We start from the raw sequence: 19,272 nt of genomic DNA on the forward strand, positions 1-19,272 counted from the left end.
GCTCCAGATTACTTAACTTAGAACATGGGAGAAATATTTGGTACTTTCTCATCAATATTAAGGAATTATTGACTTGTATCAAGCTTGTATTTCTTGTTGAAAAGTTACTTGCGAGATAGTTTTGTTTTATTTCAAGCGTTCCAAGATGTTTGCACTAGAAACCAAACCACAAATACTTTGTAAAATGTTGTTTTTGTGGTGACTAACTTGCATCCCTGAATAATGGAAACCCAAGTAGCGGGTTGGTCGATTTATCGTCCATCCCTGTGATTGCATCACTTCCACCTGCTGCAGTTTCATTCAAACACCTTTCCTTGACAGACGACCGTCTCGCCATGAACCCTCCTTCCATGATCGCCACCGGCAGCATGGCGGCTGCGATCTGCGGCCTCCAGCTGGACCACAGCGACCAGAGGCTGAGTCGGGACAACCTGACCGACCTGCTGGCCAAGATCACCAACACTGAAGTGGTAAGCGTCGCACCAAGGCAACAGTTATTAGCTGGGATTGCAATATCGCACGCAAGCAGCATAAAAGAGTCTTCAGTAAACAACAGTGACGACTTGAGTCGCAGCAGACTGAAGCGATTTGCTCTTCATGGAGAGAGAGAGCGTTCTGGTTGCTGGTCGGGTAGCCAGACTGCTGCTATAAAGAGCAGCGGCTGGGGGAATGTCTTCTTAAAACTCAGAGCCCACATTCTTGTGGTGGGACGCATGCAGTTTCTTTGCATGCCTCCCACTTTAGCTGTGGACCCCTCCTGGTGGAGGAATATGTTTGCAATGAAGGCAAAAATTTTTTTTAAAAACGTCCTCGATGGGTGAACGTTGTCCAAACTGTCGTCGTTCTGTGAATCTGAGCAGAAACTAACGCGAATCTGAAGCTTGGGCAGTAATTAAGACCATGCCGTGTTTTTTATGCCGTCTCTGAAGGTTTGGGCTTTTCTTTGACCGATTTCCGGGTTTTAATCAGTCAGACGTTCACCAATCCATCTGGTGGACTTTATTGTCGTCCGTCCACTTTTTCCTCCAGGAATCTGTCTTTTTGTCCATCCAACAGTCCGTCCTCAGTTTGTGTCTTTGCCTTTCTTTCTGTTCATTATTCATCCAACTAGCTTTCCTTCTTTCTTTCGTCCATTTTGTCGTTTGTTTCCGTCTTTTTCTTTCGTCCTGTTTTAGTTTTTTTGTCCTACCTTTCATCATATCTTTTTTGTTCCTTCTTTGTCCTTTTTTTCTTTTGTCCATTGTTCTTTCGTCGTTCTCTCCATTTAGTCTTTCTTCCTTTTGTTCTTTTGTACATTTTTTTTCATCCTATGTTTACGTTCTCTCTTTCGTCATTATTTTTTAGTTTTTTGTCCTTTTTGCTTTGGTCCTTTCTTTCACTCTTTTTGTTTTTTGTACTTTCATTCTTTCTTTTGGTTTTTCATCCTTTCTTTTTGGTTTTCCATTGTTCTTTTCATTCTTCTTTTTGTTACGTTTTTCTTTCTCATTCTTTCTTTTTGTTTTTTATCCTTTCTTTGTCCTTTTGGCTTTTTGTCCCCTTTTTTTCTTTTTTTTGGTTTTTCATCGTTTATTTTGTCCTTTCTTTCATCTTTTTCTTTGGTTTTTCACTCTTTGTCTTTTGCCCTTTGTTCTTTCTATCCTTCTTTTAAGCTTTTCTTCCTCTCATTCTTTCTTTTTGGTTTTTCGTCCTTTTTGTATTCTTTGGCTTTTTGCTCTTTTTTGTCCTTTTTTCGGTTTTTCATCCTTTTTTTTACCCTTTCTGATCTTTCTCTTGTTCTTCCTCCTCTCCTCCTTTGAGTGACTGATCTCTCCGTTGTTTTTTAATCGTCTCTAACCTTAATGAATGGACAGCTCTGGCGTTTATGAATCGCTTGTCGAGGTTTTAATTAAATATCAGTTTTCTGCAGCAGTCTCTGTAAGCTACCACATAAACCACAGCCATTGTTTTATTCCAACAATATTTGGTGATAGGCTCTAAACAGTGTTAAAATCAACACAAACGTTGTTGTCTCCAGGCTTGTGGTTGCGTTGCTACGGTTACGTGGGCCCCCCAGCACCGCCGTCATAACAAGCGCCCCCGACTGCAGCCCATCGGGTTCCAATTATTGGTGCGTTTTAGAGGAATGCTGGCCTTTTTTCTCTTTTTTTGCGAGCTTCGGCTCGTTCTTTAAGGTTCAGACCTCCCACATCTTCAGACCTGCAGCAGCAGGCGGGGGGCGAACGACGCAGAAAGGATCTTCTTTCATAGCAGAAGTTTTCCAAAAACATCCGGTCCCACTGTCCTGCGTTCTGTTTTAGGCCCAAACTGTGAGGGGTCAAAGTTCAGTGGGTCAAAGCCATTTCCTCTAGGCCTCCACATGAGACTGAGCGCCTTAAACCCAAAGTACTTGAGGAACGAGACTCATAGTTTACTTCTGCTCATCTTATTCATTCTTTCTGTCTTTCTTCTATTCTTTTGTCCTTTCTTTCTTTGTTGTTTGTCCTTTTGTTGTTTTGTTTTCTTTTGTCCCCTTTTTTTGTTCTTTTGTCCATTGTTTGTCCTTTCTTTTTTCCTTGGTTCTTTCTTTTCTTTAGCTCTTCTTTCTATTCGTTTGTTTGCTTCTATTTGTCCTCCCTTCATTCGTCCTTTTTCTTCTTTTAGTCTGTTCTTTCTTCGTTCATTTCTTCCTGTTTGAATTTTCTTCTTTTTGTTCACTTGTTTGTTCTTTCTTCACGCCCTCCTCCTTCGTTTGTTCTTTTGTTTTTGTTTGTGCGTTCCTCCTTCATTCGTTCCTCCTTTGTTAGTTCTTTTTGTTCTTTCATTCATTCTTTCCTTTCATTTGTCATTTCTTTGTTCGTTTTGGTTTTGTTTGTTCATTTCTCTTTCGTTCATTCGTTTATTCATTCTTTGTTCTTTTTTTGTTCGCTTTTTCCTTCATTCCTTCCTTTGCCCTTCATTCATTCATTCATTCATTCATTCATTCATTCATTCATTCATTCATTCATTCATTCATTCATTCTTCATTCATTTTTTGTTCTTTTCTTTGTTCCTCTTCTGTTCATTTTTTTGTTTGTTCTTCGTTCGTACCTGTCGTTTGTTCTTTTTTGTTCCGTTCTTTGTTTTTTTCTTCTTTGTCCTTCATTTGTTCTTTTTTGTTCGTTCGTCCCTTCTTCCTTCTTTCGTTCGTTCTTCATTTGTTTGTCCTTTCTTACTTCGTTCCCTTTCATTTGTTCATTCTTTCATTCATTCTTTTGTTTATTCGTTTATTTTTCCTTTCATCCTTTGTTTCGTTGAAGTGTTGAAGGAACCGTTTCCATGGTTTCAGACCCCGCTCTCTCTCCGATCCCTGACTTTCCCCGGTTTTCTCGTGCGTGGCGTTGTGGGTCATTCCTGTACCGCCGCGTCTCGATCGCGGCTTTGCTGGTGTTCAGAGTTTGCTGGTACTCATTGTTCTGGTCCTGATGGACCACCTACCTCAACACATATAATTCCCCTCCGGTATGCCAAGCATGTGAATAAAAAGGTTGAACTCGCATGACAAATAGAGCAAAATAACATCCATTTAACTGTCTGTGAACATTTGTTCAAAACTACAGACTCGTCTTTAATCATTTTTAATTTATCTTAAGTTTTTGAAAGTATAAGATTTTATTTCACTTTTATACTTCTAACCCCTTTTCTGTGTTTTTTCTGTTGGGATTTGATGTGATGGAGCAACACTTAAGTTGTGAAGCATACGCTACAAATCTTTTGTAGCGTATGCTACAAAAGATTTGTAGCAGCAAGTCCAGGGAGCAGCAGGATCACCACACTTTTCAGATTTGTTAAAATCTGAAAAGTGTGGTGTGCACTTCATTTAGCTGAAGCACGTCTTACACGCATTTACACTTGTAAAACATTTTAGATATTTCTCTTCCAGCTTTCCACTTGAGTTTATTTCATTTAGGTGTTTTCAAGGCCTGGAAAGTTCTTGATTTCTGTAAAATATCCTTAATAGTTTTGTAATAATCCAACGTTTGATGCTTTCATACACCTAATAATACAACGGATACATTTTTTTCTCACTGTCTGAAGTGAAGTCAGACCAAATTTCTCTTGTTTTATGTCAGTTATAGTTATAATTAATTTTTTGTTGTTGTGACAAAAAATCACAACAAAAAGTTGTGACTTTTTGTCTAATTCAGTTAGTTTTAATTAGTTTTTAGAGTGAATTTGCTTGATTATATTTATTACTTTATTTTTAGGTTCATTTTTATTAGTTATTGTAGTAGTTTTTGATTTTTCCTACTTTGGTTAATTTTGTAGGTGTAGAATTCAAAAAGGTCAATTCATCAGTTGGGTAATCCTCAACAGAAGAAACAATTTTCAAAAAATTTAATTATTGTTGAACAACCAGCCAACTGGTCTTTCCTCCAAACTTTTTGTGGAGTAGAGTAAATGCTGCCAGGAGAAGCTGACATAAACTGTTTTGGGAAAAATAATCTATTTCACACCAGTTCATGAAGCTAATAAATAGATTAAAATGTACAGAAACAAAGGATATTATGTGTAGTTTATGTATGTTTTAGTTCCAGTTAGTTTTTCCCTATTAATTCCCGTTTTTATTTATTTCAGTTAAAAAAAATATTTTCTTAATTTCATTTATTTTATTTTGTTTTTACTTTAGTCAGGGGCTCCTTAAAATTTGCTGTAATACAGACTGCTACAGCAGAACCTCCCTGCTCGGAGCCACCACCATCAACAATAACTCTTTGAAGAATTTTGAGTTAATCTGAGTTGCAACAACGTTTAATTTCCCTTTGGGAAGCATTTTTGAATTTGAATTGACCACTTTTGACGTTTCCTGTCGCTGCAGGACTGTTTGAGGGCGTGCCAGGAGCAAATCGAGCGTGTGCTGGCCTCCAGCCTGCAGCAGGGCCAGCAGTTTGGACCCGACAGCGCTGTCAGAGGTGGCAGCAAGTCCAGGGAGCAGCAGGATCAGTCGAGCACCCCCACGGACGTGCGCGACGTCAACTTATGAGCTCCCATCGCCGCCTGACTCGGCCGCCGCGTGCCTGCTTACCAATGAACTGACAGGAGCGAGACGCTGGAGGGAGAGAGGGGGCATTAATTGCCAGTATCTATTTTAAGTTGCCCCCTTCAGTGATGGTGCGACAATCTATGAACTTTTAGAAACTAAGAAATTTGTAGTTTTTCTCCTTTTTTTTCTTTTTTTGTTTTGTTTTTGCCCCATTCACACCTGGTTTGGGTCTTTTTTCACCTTTTTTTTGTACACATCTCTAGCTATTTAAGAAAAGAAACGGACGAATAATTATTGAAGACTTGATAGTGCCTTAGGTTCCAAAAACCTGAAAATATTTTTTCATACTTGAAAATTGCATAAATATATGAGATATACCGAATGATGTATATTTAGCCAGCATTTATAACTCTTTAACCAGCTTTAGTGAGTAGTAGTTATCGATTTACAGGAGTTTTCCTTTATTTGGAATTCCATATAGCAGTAATTAAAGCAGAGGAGTGCTACCGTAGCTAATGGCTCCATCTATCATACTGTGCACCTGTAGCACTGCTTATTATTTATGCAGCGAGGTGCTGGCTCAGAGTGGGCTGGGCCTGCTCACGGAGGAGAAATGAAACAGGTTTGAGGTCCGGAGCAGTCGCTGCTGTTGACTCCATGGAGTGGCGTTTGAATTCACCAAAGCCACGTTGTTGTTGTTGTTGATGTTGTGTTCAAGCACAGTTAGGAGTGTTTAAATAGCTCAGAAGAGGCTAGCATTGATGAAAGAGTTTTAAAAAAATACGTTTTTGCAAGTTCTTCAAGGTTTTAGAGGCTGAGCGGTTTGTTGGGAGGGCGAGTCGAAAGCAAGTGGAAAGTGGTTGAAAAGTGAGCAGAATGTGGTTTGAATGAGAAAGCAAGGAGGATTTTTTTTAAGCTTTATGATGTTTCTGCAGGATTTTTGTTTTGCAGGAAATCGGCGAAATGTCGTTTTTGGGGTTTTTCTCCTGTAATCAATTACACCATTGGGCCTTTTGTAGAGAGGGCGACGTGGAACGATATCAATGCACTTTTAAAACACACTCCTTAAGTTTCGGTAAGGGGATGGTTTGTAAGGACAAGTTCGGAGGGGTCATTTGTTTTTATTCTATCTTTTTCTTTTAAGTTATTTGGGTTTTTTCTGGGCTGGATTCCCATGGGGTGAAGCATGTTGTCTTGAATGCTTTGCCTCAATTGGTGAGTAGACTTATAAAAATCACCCTCCTAATGTAAAAGTTTATAAATCAAGGCAAGCCACAGGTAGACATCAGTGCGCTTGTGTCATCCTAAACTTGAATTTATTCCATTTCCAGATTTAGACCCATTCCATTAGATCTAATAGTTTCATCCTTCTGTTTTGTGTTTATTTCTTATTTCTGATCTGCAGTTAAGGCGCCCCTTTTACACGTGTAAATAACCAACAAAAATGCTTGAAATCCATGACATTTTAATCCCAAAACTGTTTGTTTGTTCTGATGCCTTTTTCGATGTGCAAAAAAAAAAAAAGCCAAATTGTTTTAAAAAAAAAAAATTGCTTTAAGGTTGAGCATGTTTAATGCTTTTATATGTTTTTTCCAAAGTAAAAAAAGAAATAATCTACGACATTCTTTGCTGCTATTAAGCTTTTTCTTTTCTAGTCTTACACAAAAATGCCTTATTGTCATTCACTTGTGTGCTGCTATATTTTAATATGTTGTGTATGTAACAAGTCTGCTTTTCTCTGTCAATGTACCAGAGGGAAAAGGAGCAGTTTGGTGCGGGACTGGAAATCTGTTTTGATCAGCATGTTTTATTCATTTATTGTTTTAATCGTTGTAATCTTTGTTCTATCTTCGTTCTGTCAATATTCTTGCTGCTTCTTATGTACCTCAGGATAATTAATTGGATAGACACAGCGAGAGGCCATCTCACAAATACCTCATCACATGTCGCATCACACAGAATGACTTCACTCCTAAATCGTCGGACGGGTTTCACTTTTTTTTTCCACCTACCAGATTCCACTGATTTTTTTTTTTTTTTTAAGTGCCTCCAGCCTTCTTTAAAATGGCTAATTTTCATATCTGGTGCTAGTTAAAAATAAAAAGCCTATACTGCGTTTTATATTTGTCCGAAAAAATCCATTCGGGGAACAAGTTTGGATCAGTTCAATGAAATGCATTGTCATTTATTTTTATCGAGGTACCCATTTACTCGATTCTACAATTGTTTGCTGTGGTTGTTCATACAAATCCTTTTCCCATTTATCCCCATGTGCAACCACCTGTGTACCTCAATAATTTGTTCTAAATAAATTGGCTAAAATCACTAGTGTGGCTTGTCTTTCTGTTGTAATGTTTAGCTGCCACCAGGGGGTGCTAAAGCTGTCAGAAATAATACAATGGAGAGAGAAAAAGTGAACTGGCTTCATTATTAAAATAATAAAGGTTAACAAGTAATGCAGAGTAATGTGAGGAAGGAGCAGAAGAAGCAGAGTCTAGAGGTCAATAATCTAAAACAGGTGAATGGAAATCGAGAAGAGACGTCTGAATTTCAAAAATGGCGGCGCCAATAAACATTTTAAACCTTACTGTCCATAGACAAACGCCACTTTTACTTTGTTCAACTTAGAATTGCAGGCGCTACTTGTAACATTGATTTTAGGTGCATTTTTACACGTCTGTCCTGTAAAATAAACACGTTTTTACCACATCTTACTGCTGTTACTGCAAGAAGAAGCGGCCATATTGAATTTGAAACGCGAAGTCCGGCTTACAAGTCGTAACTGAGGGTAGTTGGAGTAGCTTCCAGTTTTCCAGTGACAGATGCGACTTCCCAATGGAGGAGGTTCCAGTTGATTTTTCCAAATGAGAAGTCGGAACTCGTATTTTGAAATAAATAAAATTACATGACCATTTAAATATTTACTAACACTTTTAATATAATTGTACCTAAGATAGTTATAAAATTGCAGAAGTATATTGTATTAAATCCTTTTTCAACTGCTTAAAAAATTTGCGTATTAGACTAAATAATTACCTAGCCTTATATCCAGGGGTATCAGTACACGCAATCAATTTGTCTTACAAAGTAAGAACCAAAGTCAATAAAACTCATTAAATCGTCATAATGCATAAATGTATATATTCAATTATTATTTATTTTAATTATTTATCCGTTCTTTCAAACCACATTGTGTTTAAATTACTTTAAAGTCACTCAACGTTTAAAACTCGCATTTTAATTTTAGACGGCTCCACCGCAATGCGTCATGACAGAGGACGCTACGTCCTGTGACGTATGACTCAACCAGGAAGTAGCTGGAGAGCAGCCGGTGAAAATGGCAACGTTCACGCTAACGTTCATACGCCAGTAAGTTGGTCTTTTAACGGTTCGTTTCTGCTCCGGTTGTTTAAATTTGCAGTGTATATGTGTGGCAAATCAACATGGAGTTAATTTTACGAGTTTATTGGTGAAATAATGTCGACTAATATGAAGTTTGACTTTGTTCTGTCACTAACTACCTCTGAATAATGACCCATTTAATTCATTCACTTTGTTTTCAAACAGTGGAGAGACGCAGTACAACAGAGACAAGCTCCTGCAAGGTAAATAATACTAATGAGGATTTATTTATTAAACTCTATTTAAAAACGGCTTTTAAGTTTAAGTTACAGGAAAATGGGGTATATTTAACATGTTCAGTGCATCTGCGGGCAAAACAAAGGTTAAGCACTGTGAAGGAATGAGCCGATTTGGGCATAATTTTATCCAAAGGTAAAGCAGCAATGGGCCTGTTAATCATCCCGTTTTTAAATAAGACGACTATGGTTTCTATTTGCATTTCCATTACAAACGTGCTCAAAACTTTGTCAATGTCGGGGGGAAAAAGACCTATAAAGTTGAGGTATTTCTATTGAAAAAGAAACGCAGTTAAAATTACATGTGAATAAGTTTGTTCATGCGATATACCTTGTCAAGATCATCCAACTACTTCCTGTTGTTGTCTTCTTCCTGGTTTGCGGCAGTGGCAGTATCTGGTTTTTAATGCGGAAAAAAGTTCTTCTATTGCGGTATTGAGAAATAAACCAATTTTGATACTTTTTTGTTTTCAACATTATCTGTTTCTATTAACCAAATTTATTTCTGAAATGTCAAATTTCGCAATTATTTGGTCAATGGAAACAATTATGAATGTTAATAATTTCATATTCAAAAAAATCCACAAAAAAGTGATGGGGGAGGGAATTGGGTCTAAGAAGCTGGAGGTTGGTTTGACTTGAGAGAAAACTCTGTCCAGCTATTAAAATGGTTGCAGGTGAAGATGGGATGATGGTCAAACCATTTATTTGAGCACCATTTATTTAGCATACGCTAACATGTACAAATCTAAAAAAAATATCATCAAAAAGAGAACTGTTTTTATCTTATCTTTTAGACATTGAGTGTGAATTGAAACTTGTAATTTGGTGGAGGGGGGTTCTGTTGTTTATTAATGAAGTCTAGCTTTTCCTCAGGCTGAATATTGTCTGCTTTCAGGTCAGGGAGTGGACACGCCTCTGTCAGAAACGGGTGTGCAGCAGTGCGAAGCTGTGGGACAATCCCTTCGAGACATCATGTTCTGCAAAGTCTTTGTTAGTAACCTGCAGCGAGCTGTGCAGGTAAGACTCTATGGCACTTCAAATATGTGGAACTAATTTGGACATGTATCTGATTGTTTTCAAAGCATCTGCCGTCTATCTGACTTTCATGTCATTAATGTGAGAGATGTATCATAATTCTACACCAGAATAACCAGAGACAGTGAATCCGGATGTAAACAATGGCTGAAATTATGATTATGAACTTAAAAAAAGAAGTCTGTCACTGAAATGCATCACAATCACACCACTCTAATAAGTGAGTAAAGTTTATTTTATAAAGCGATTTTCACAGACATAAATTAAAAGTCCTGTAGAGAAAAATTAGTAATCTTAAATTATGCAAAGTTTAAAATAAGCATAAGAAACATAATGGGTGTAGTGGATATAGAACCGGAGTGATGTGGCTGAATTTACTGGATTTGGGGGAAAAAGTCTGGCTGCTGCGTTCTGTTTGGATTACCAATGTGAAATTGAAGACTTGAAGAAGCGTTACAGTAGTCCGGAAAGTTTACAGTAGTAAACTGTAAACTACAGTTTACTACTGTAGTTTACTACAGTAAACCAGACCATATGGAGACATATGGTCTCCAGGTCAACTCTGGAGACCATATGTCACATTTGGGAAATGTTTCTGAAAGAAACAAGAACAGGAAATGGTCTTAATGTGTGACTAAAATCCTAATGATGAGTCAAATGTGACAATGTGAGACTTTTTCACCTCCCAAAAAATCCGATCTGTGCTGCTTCCATATGTGGGACAGACTCGGCTCTCTTGGCTCTGACTACAGATTTCTCTACAGAAGTTGTGATCGATGCTCCACAAAAAGTCGTTGCTATTAGTTGTGTTTTCTTTTTCTTGGCTTTCCTCGTGTTGCTATGATCTTGTGGCAATATTATCAGCTCCAATTGCAGAATAAACTTTAAAATCGATCTTCTGTGCATGCGGGTCGGTTTGGGGTTTAACTGGTAATATGAATGACCATACAAACAAAAAAAAATTGGATTTCAGCACAAAAAGTTGGAATTAAGCATTAAGACCCAGACTGTTTTTGTTCTAAATCCTCCAACCTACCAGGAGATTCTTCCTCCACAGATGATTTGATTAACTGTGGATTAGCAACATAAGGCATGATTCTGTTATCTTTACTAATTCCTGCCTATTCCTCTCATCTTCATGGCAGCATCCATGGAAAATCAGTTGAAGCTCATGTATGTCTCATTAGTAAGACAGAAAACATGATGAATGACTTATAAATGAAATAGTTATTTGGATATTCATGTTTCTGTGGCTGTTTGACTCACTCTTGCTTAATATTGTCCAGTCCAGGATTATATCTTTTGAGTCATTCATTTCCAGGTTGTTTGTCTTTTTTCTAGACAGCGGAAATAATTCTGAGGAACAACACTCATCGTTCTGGTATGGAAATGATTTTGGAGCCCTTACTCAGAGAACGGGTAAGATCCACTCAATTTAAGATAAAGAATAAAAACTGGATGTGTTTAATTATTGTTTTTTTTCCTGGGTTCGGTTCTGAGCTGAGTTGTTCTGGTCCAGGGTTTTGGCGTGGCTGAAGGCCGTCACAAAGAGTATCTGAGGAACATGGCAAAAGCAGCTGGTCAGTCCTGCCGCGATTTCACGCCGCCAGGAGGAGAAACTTTAGACCAGGTGAGTCAGATTTTAAGAGTCAATTTACTGCAAAACAGCGACATGCAGTGGCCACCGTTGGGTATTGCAATAAAATAACAGCCATTCTCTCAAAATCGCTTTTTAAGAATAAAACAACACTGAGAAATTGAATTATTCCATGTTGAAATATAAATTTAAACATTGATTATTTGTGTTTATTTCTTTCTGTTCTTATAAAAATCTTTTTGGAGCTTTCATACTTAAAATGTGTTGATAGAATTGTTGCGTCAACATCCCTTCCATCAAGTAAGTACATTCAAACTTCGGTTTCCTTCATTTGAGGTCATTTTTATGCTCTTTTTAACTGATTATCGACATTGCTCAGAGACCCATCAAACCTATTGAACTGCAGTTTAAAATCTATGTCAAGACGGAGGTTTCTGGAGAAATTTCCTTTAACTAAAATGTTCAAGAGCCAGGAAGGTGGATATCAATATATTTATGTGCAAGAATGGCCCAGTCAAAGTCTAGATTTAAACCCATTTCAGAATCTGTGGAAAGACAGATGTTGTTTTGTAAGAATAGGCTAAAATCTCAGAGTGGATCTGTGCAAAGCTAGTAGAGATGCACCTGGAAAGGCAGCAAAAGTATTAAATGAGAAGATTGAGAAGATTTTCAACACCTTAAATTTTAATTTGTCAGAAATACTTGAAACCATGCATCATTTTCCTTCTGGTTCACAATTATCCACTACTTTGTGTTGGTTTCTCAGATAAAATGCTAATAAAATTGAATTGTAACTTCACAAATGGGAAAACCTTTAGGTGACTTGAGTAGTTCAGCACTGGAAAAACACAAAAAGTATTTTTGATCTAGTTTCTAGATCAAAAATAATTGTCTTATTTCACTTGAAATAAGACAAAACTAACTTACAAGTCACTTTTCAGCAAGAAATAAGATATTGATAAAAAGTTATGGCATAAGTTATAATTTGGGGAAAATGTCTTGTTCTAACGGCAAATTATTTAATCAACATTAAAGAATTATTGATTTAAAACAAGCTCTTTGTTTTTACTGAAAAGTTACTTATAAATTAGTACATTTGAGACAAAATTGAGTTATTTGCACAAGAAAGTGGACCAAAAAAAAACTTTGTAAGATTGAGCAACTCTTTCTAAAGCTTACGTTTGGATTTTTTATTTTTTATTGCTTTTCTCTGCATTTAAAATCCCTAACAAAGAGAATAAAAACAAAGCCTCTGCTGAGTTTTCTTCTCGCCAGTCATGTTCAACTTTTAGCTTCCCTGTCGCTTGATTCCAGGTGAAACAGAGGTTCAAAAATTTCCTCCAAGTTCTTTTTAAACAAATGCTGGACGATCAAGAGACGCCCGCAGACGTCGCCTCCGCTAACGACGACCACCAGGGGGCGTCGGCCCACGTCCTGGTGGTGAGCCACGGCGCGTACATCCGGGTGGCCGTCAGGCACCTGCTGGAGGACTTGAGGTGTGTCTTGCCTGCGGGCGTGAGGATGTCACAGCTGCTGTCGCCGTGTCCCAACACGGGCGTCAGCCGCTTCGTTGTCACTCTGCTCCGGAGCGAGTCGGGTCCGCTGCTCTCTGCCGCCCGCTGCCTCTTCACCAACAGGAAGGAGCATCTGGAAAACCTGACGCCTCCTGAGTAGCAGAGAAGAAACGGAGAAGATTGGGACTTCCTTAAACAAAATCAAACCGTGTTTTCTCGATAATGGGCGTGTTTTACTGCTTACCAATGATGGGAAGTATTTTAAAAGTTGCATCTGTAGGGAAAAGCACTGCATTTATAAACTTTTATAATTTAATACCAAAGTTGAATCTATTTATTTTATCTTTGAGTTCAGATGTTCTTCATTATGCATGTGCAACAAACGAGATCTGAATCATTGTAAAATATCCTGGGTAAAGGATTGTAGAGACACTGTGCTACACTTTATTTGTCATATATGTGCCTGTTCGTTTGCTGTGGGGTGTTAAATTATTTATTTTGTTAAATTTCAAAATGTTTTACAAGCTAAATGCTTGAAACCTCGTTGTCTTGAAGACAAAAACACCAAGTTAAACTCAAACTGACAACTTTCAGCTCCGTTCAGACATAATCGCACAAGAAAATTAAATACCTCTTCAACAGATTTAGGTTATTAATGAACGGAGATGTTGACACTCCTGTAAAAAATGTATAGAAAGCCTTAAAATAAATAAATCTTTTACTGCAGCAGCATAATCCTAACTGGGTGAAAGTGAAAATTCAAACCTTCAATTTTTGTGTATTAGGAGAAAGGAAAAAAACAAATAGTTAATTATTTTCCCTAAAGTCACAATTTTTAGATCTGTTTGTATCTTTAGCAATTCCTGTTGGATAAAGATGACCGAGTCCTTTTTTTAATTTCTATTTAACCTTCTTTTAAATCGTCAGTTTTTAGGATATGTGATCAATAATAGTAATTAATTGGTTATGAATTTAACAGAATTTTTAATTACATTTTTGTAATTCAGAAAACAAGAGAACGGGCCATTTAGATCACGTTCTGTAGAAGATAGAACAGAGTAAACAGTCTTGAGTTTGATTCTTATTTTAATTTTGTCAGGATGTTGGTCGGTTTTAGAGGCTGCATCAGATATCGGGTTATCTTCTAAACTCTCCTGTTTACTCTTTGAAATGCCTACAGAAGAGGGTTAGGGCCACTGAAAAAAATATTCTCACTTTTTTTTTTTTGGTTGCCTGGTCGTTCGTATTACCCGAAAATCGACCCGCATGCGCAGAAGATCGATTGTAAAGTTTATTCTGCAATTGGAGCCGATAATATTGTCACAAGATCATAGCAACACAACTAATAGCAATGGCTTTTTGTGGAGCATCGATCACATCAGGAAACAGTCAGAGGTCTAAGAAAAAACCTAGAATTTTGAGGAAAAAGTCAGAATTATGATTTTTTAAAAAATTTATTCCAGAAAAAAAAATGCCAGAAGCTTGAGATTAAAATTAGAATTTTAAGAGAGAAAAAAAAGATGAATGGGGGAAAAAAGCTTCTGATTATTTCTTAATATTTATTCCCACCAGTACAATTGTACGTAAGTTGTTTTTTTTTGTGTGTAAAAATTTGTGCTGCTGCAATAAAACAATTTATTTTAAGCCATTTTACATATTTTTACCAATAATTGTGAAGGTTGTTGAATGTTAATCTTAAAAGCCTTTTCACTATTTAACAAAACAATCTAAATAAAACAATAAGTGAACCTTAGATATAAGATTAGTCAACAGTTTACATTTTTATTAACTCCAGTATAATCGGGACTCTGCAATCAAACTTTTCTTTTAACGTGGATTTGTCATTCAGGTGTCAAAAAGTATTTAATGTGATTTATGTGCCACATTGTTATGATGTGAGTGGAAACCTGGAGAGCGCTTGAGGTAGCAGACAGACGCTGAAAATGCTTCCTTTTCTCTTTATTTTGCACCAAATTCAAGCAAATCTCCATCAACAACAACTCCAGCTCATACATTCAAAAGTAAACCTTTATTTTTTAGTTTGTATGTACATTATAACTGTAAAGCGTCCTTATAAATACCATAAATAACAATAAAGGAATGGATTTAAATAAATAAATAGTGTTTGGGTTGTTTTTGTTCTGCTGGGTGTCCAGCACCTGATTGTTTATCACACAAGAGGTCAAATTTGAGCTCAAAATTTTGACTTTGTTAAAGTTTTTACCCTGTAGTCACCTTCTTTTCAAGTCATGTATTGGATGGTGGACAAATGCAGTTAAAATCGACATTAAATAATAATCTGTTGTTAAGGTTTATCAAGTAACAAAAAATCTGATATGTAAAAGCAGTAAAAATAAAACCCTAACTGTACTAGTAGCTACTTGTACGTATATTTATATCTACATTTAGATTTGAAGCGATGCCTGGCTGGCTTCACCAGCAGCTTTGGTCCTCCAGAGGTAGGATAAGTCAGGCTTCTGTCTTTGTGGGTTTGTTAGTGAAAACCCACAAAGTACACATTTACGTTTGAAAATATTCTACTGAGCTTTGTTAGTTTTAGAAAAAAAAACCCAACTAAATACATGGAATATAATTTACGTTTTGGGAATTTAACTAAGTATCTAAACTACTATTTAAAAAAACGGCTAAATCTAAAGATCTGATCTTATTGAATATTAAATATAATAGAAATTGTGCAAAAGTGATTGCAACTCAAGTGAAAAGCTCCACCTTCAGCGTGGAAACACTGCTTTTCTAAATCATTCACCAGCAGTTTGGCCTAATCTAAAGTCTTTAAAGTAGCAGAATGTAACTTTTATAATTAAAAAAGGTTTTTTACATATTTGTTTAAACTCTCCACGTTGTAACGGGTTGTTATGAGACAGGTAATCTATGAAAAGATCAATCTCCACCTCTTCCCTTGGCTACTATGGCCGTCTGAAGAAATGCAGCCAAAAACAGCCAATCAAAACCAGGAGGAGGGCCTTAGCGCTGTCAATCATCTTCATGTACACTGCTAAATGCGCTAATGGAGGAGAAACATCTTACTGTTACAGGAAAATGATTTATAAGCAGTGATTTGTGTCGATGTTAAATAGCATTAGCATTCATGCAGAGGGATGATTGACAGCGCTTAAGACCCTCCTCCTGGCTCTGGTTGTTTCTAGTTAGCTCTGGGAGAAGACAGAGGAGCCAGATTTTTCGTCTCATGCTGTCAGAACATAGTAACAGTTTAAACAAATATGTAAAGATATGTATTTTTAATCAAAGTTCCATGCTGCAGCTTTATGAGTAGTTTGCCCCTCTAAGCTCGTCCCACGGTGCCGGTGATCCGGGGGCTAACTTGTCTGGAAGACTGTACGTTCCAGGGGTCGTGGTTGGACGGACCATGCTGCGGCGTCTCCCTGGAGGCGTTCACCCCGTCGTCCCCAACCTCAGTCTCCACCTCCACTTCCAGGTCTCCGTCATCCTCTCGCACGGCCCTGGAGTCCGAGCCGTCCTCGGTCTGGAAGATGAGGGCGTTGTGTGGGTCTGAGGGGTCCACCACTTGGTTCCTCTTCCCCCTGTGCAGCAGGAGGCGCTCCAGCGGCACCGTGTTCTTCTTTGGCAGGAAGAGGGCGGTCTGCGGCAGATTCTGGCCCGCCACGTACACCTGCCGGGAGCCCTCCAGGTTGAACAGGATGCTATTCCGGGTGGAGTAGTATATGTCACGGTTGTTCTCCAGAAGCTTGTGGTTGAACAAACATTCCTCCCTGAGACAAACAGACTGCAAGACGAAGAAGGTTTGACATTAATCACCACTTTGGTTTATTTTGATAACAGTGTTAGAGGAAAAACTTCAGCTGCGTAACCTCTAACGGCCAGCTAAGCTAGGTTGGCGCATTTGTTCTTTGGTTACCTAGCAACAACTCACTCACTCTTGTTGCCGAGCAACAGCCTTTTGAGTGACTTGCGCTGTTGCACTTTAAGGTTTCGTCACTATGCTTCCCAACTGCTTAAAAATAATAACATGTTTTTAAAAAAGGCGTGGAGATAAAACAGGAAAAGTCACGCCACCAGTTTGGTAGAATTTAAAATATTTTAAACAACAAAACTAATCAATAATTATATCAGTCGGTATTTATACCAGCCCGCTACTAAATATGGATTCAGATCAAAGTGTTTCTTTTATCAGTCTATATTGTGAATAATTTTTGATTAGAGCTACATTTTTGTCACTAAAAGTGTTATTAGTTCATAAATGTGTCAAACAGTAAATTCTAACAAAATTTACTGTGAGAAACCAAAATCTATGATGATGACTGTATTAGTTGAGTAAGTTGTAAAAATTTCAGAGTTGAGGTTTTTTTTATTAGCATACACGTGAATTTTGAAGTTATGAAGATTAGCCATTTAAATTATTTTAATTTTAACCAAGTATTGTAGCTGAATGTTGAGGCTAACCAGATGTGCAAAATGTTTGTAATGCTATTAAGGAAAATAATAAAGCTTCAATCAACAAATATAATTGAATTAAGTTTCTACGAGCTATACTTTCTTAAGTTTATTAAGTTGTCAAACTAAAATAAATGTAATAAATTAACTAGGATAGACTTTTTCAATAATCGAAGCAGTTATTTAAGTTGAATCAACTATTTTCTTCAGTGAAATTGGTTAGAATTTAACTTGTTTTGTTCAGTAATTTTAAACATTTAAGATATTTTAATGTCTTTCAGCAGTTAAACTCTGCTAATTTATTGAACAATTATTAAAGTCTCAAACTAAAATGTTTCTCAACTGTAGCAACTTTACCTTCTAACCATTTATAGTATTAGTGTAAGCTAAGAAATTTAATTCTGATTTATTTTTTATGTTTTTAATAAAACTTAGCAATTGAAAAAAAGTGTCTCCATGAAACGCTGTATAATTTTATTTGACTTATACATGTGAGGCTGAACAGCTAAAACACAATTAAATTAAATTCCCAACATTTTAAAAATTGAACCTAATGAAACTAATTAAGTTCTAGTTCATGTTAAATAGAAACAAAAACGCATGATAGAGGCTTAAACTGGTTGTAAAATAAAAATCCATGATTTAAATTTACTGACTTGTTGAACTTGAAGGAATTTGATAAGGAGTTGTAATTTATTTGTGAGTTTTCAAGTGACCCCAGTACCTTAGAAACTTAAAATTATTTTTCCAAAATCTGATAAAAACTGAGATGAAACAGTTTTATATGAGCTATTTTTTCCCCTCTGTGAAACGTTTCTTTACAGCACAACGAGTTTGAAAGAAAAAAGTTGAAAAAAATAGTCAAATCAATCAATAAAAAGTTCTTGACGTTTTCTCATAGATATTTCTGGAAATCCACTAATTAATTCAAATTAGTTCAACTTCATTTGTTTAATAACAGTTATAAAAAACGTACAAGTAAAGGAACGTTAAAGTTACATTAAAGCACTTTAATTATTTTCCGAAACGCAGAAAAGTAAAACAATAATTGGCTTGAAACTTGGCAAAAAAAAACAGCGTATTCGAATTGCAATATACTGTTTTTAACATCAAACAATGTTTTGTTGTGTTTTTGCGCAATTTACAGTTAAAATTCTGATAATCCTTACTGAGGAATGTCCTGCTGAAACTAGGCTTGTGTACCAGAGTAGAAGACGGCTTTACAAGTTGTGCGTAAAGTTGTGCCAGACGCGCACAACACAGCGGTTTAAACAACTTCCGAATGACATTAATTGCGACAAATTATATTGTGAAGGAACAATTAAAATAAAAATATATTTTAAAAAAACTAATCAATTAAGATAAAACTCGACGATAAGAAGTGCGTCAAAGTAGATAAATTCCGCAAAAACAAACATATAAAAGCGAAATTTACTGAAAAATGTCTTTTTCGTGATTTCAATGACTGGATGCTTACCGAGGTGTAGGGGTTGCCCTCTGAATCCATACACAGGTAGCGGTTGCTTTTGACTCCGAAGACGGCCAGGCGCTCCCGTGTTTCAGCTTTCAGTAGAATTACACCTGCAGGTGAAAAAAACAAACAAACATCGACTTTAATTGTTAAAGACCGATATTTTTTCAGCCTTAAAGGGACAGATTCACGTGAAGCAGAGCTTACTGTATGACGTCCTGGACGTGGCTCTGCGCACCGCGCCGTCCGGCCTGATCTCCAGGTAGAAGGTGCTGAGGTCCGTGGAGGTCTGCAGGTGGACGTATCTCCTCGGGTTCCCCCAGTTGGATCCAGCCAACGGGGACGGGTTCGGGGAGGCTTCCCCGATGGGGAGACCCTGCAGGACGGCGAGGAGGAGCGCCAGCACGGTGTCCCTCATCCCCGGTCGCTTGCTGACGTCCATCCTGCTGGTTTCCACTGGGAGCTCTGTTGCGCCCAAGTTTGCGGACTGCACCTTTTTAAACCCCTCCGAGCGCCACTCCTGCTAGGAAAAAAAAGCAAAACAGTCGCCCGCAAAGATGTGCGGGCTGCTGAAAACGGAA

General features: G+C 37.3%; 4 protein-coding genes across 6 annotated transcripts in view; 3 read left to right on the top strand and 1 right to left on the bottom strand.

The window, feature by feature from the left end:
* Nucleotides 1-7,324, top strand: part of ccnd2b (cyclin D2, b) — a 59,288-nt gene extending 51,964 nt beyond the window's left edge. For all 3 annotated transcript variants that reach the window (XM_017302662.2, XM_008400494.3, XM_017302660.2), the window contains 2 exons: nt 322-470; nt 4,835-7,324. In XM_017302662.2, the coding sequence (XP_017158151.1) occupies nt 322-470; nt 4,835-4,999 (314 nt within the window). In that variant the 3' untranslated portion in view covers nt 5,000-7,324. The remainder of the gene's footprint in view (nt 1-321; nt 471-4,834) is intronic.
* A 903-nt stretch (nt 7,325-8,227) lies between these two features.
* On the top strand, nt 8,228-14,905 carry tigarb (TP53 induced glycolysis regulatory phosphatase b). The gene is made up of 6 exons (XM_008400767.3): nt 8,228-8,368; nt 8,567-8,604; nt 9,536-9,657; nt 11,017-11,094; nt 11,195-11,305; nt 12,587-14,905. Exons 1-6 carry the CDS (start codon nt 8,337-8,339, stop codon nt 12,944-12,946), a joined length of 741 nt encoding a protein of 246 aa, XP_008398989.2. The 5' UTR covers nt 8,228-8,336; the 3' UTR covers nt 12,947-14,905.
* Nucleotides 14,906-16,031: 1,126 nt separating this feature from the next.
* fgf23 (fibroblast growth factor 23) lies at nt 16,032-19,151 on the bottom strand. The gene is made up of 3 exons (XM_008400505.3): nt 18,899-19,151; nt 18,698-18,801; nt 16,032-16,552 (listed from the first exon to the last, which is right to left on the bottom strand). Exons 1-3 carry the CDS (start codon nt 19,131-19,133, stop codon nt 16,091-16,093), a joined length of 801 nt encoding a protein of 266 aa, XP_008398727.1. The 5' UTR covers nt 19,134-19,151; the 3' UTR covers nt 16,032-16,090.
* The window catches only part of LOC103459171 (putative polypeptide N-acetylgalactosaminyltransferase 8), a 45,765-nt gene continuing 42,946 nt past the window's right edge, over nt 16,454-19,272 (top strand). Inside the window, exon 1 of the mRNA XM_081603745.1 lies at nt 16,454-16,568. The gene's annotated coding sequence lies outside the window, so the exon portion shown is untranslated. The remainder of the gene's footprint in view (nt 16,569-19,272) is intronic.

The sequence above is a fragment of the Poecilia reticulata genome, chromosome 23 (genome assembly GCF_904066995.2).
Source record: "Poecilia reticulata chromosome 23, P_reticulata-male-v2, whole genome shotgun sequence".
Lineage (NCBI taxonomy): Eukaryota > Metazoa > Chordata > Actinopteri > Cyprinodontiformes > Poeciliidae > Poecilia > Poecilia reticulata.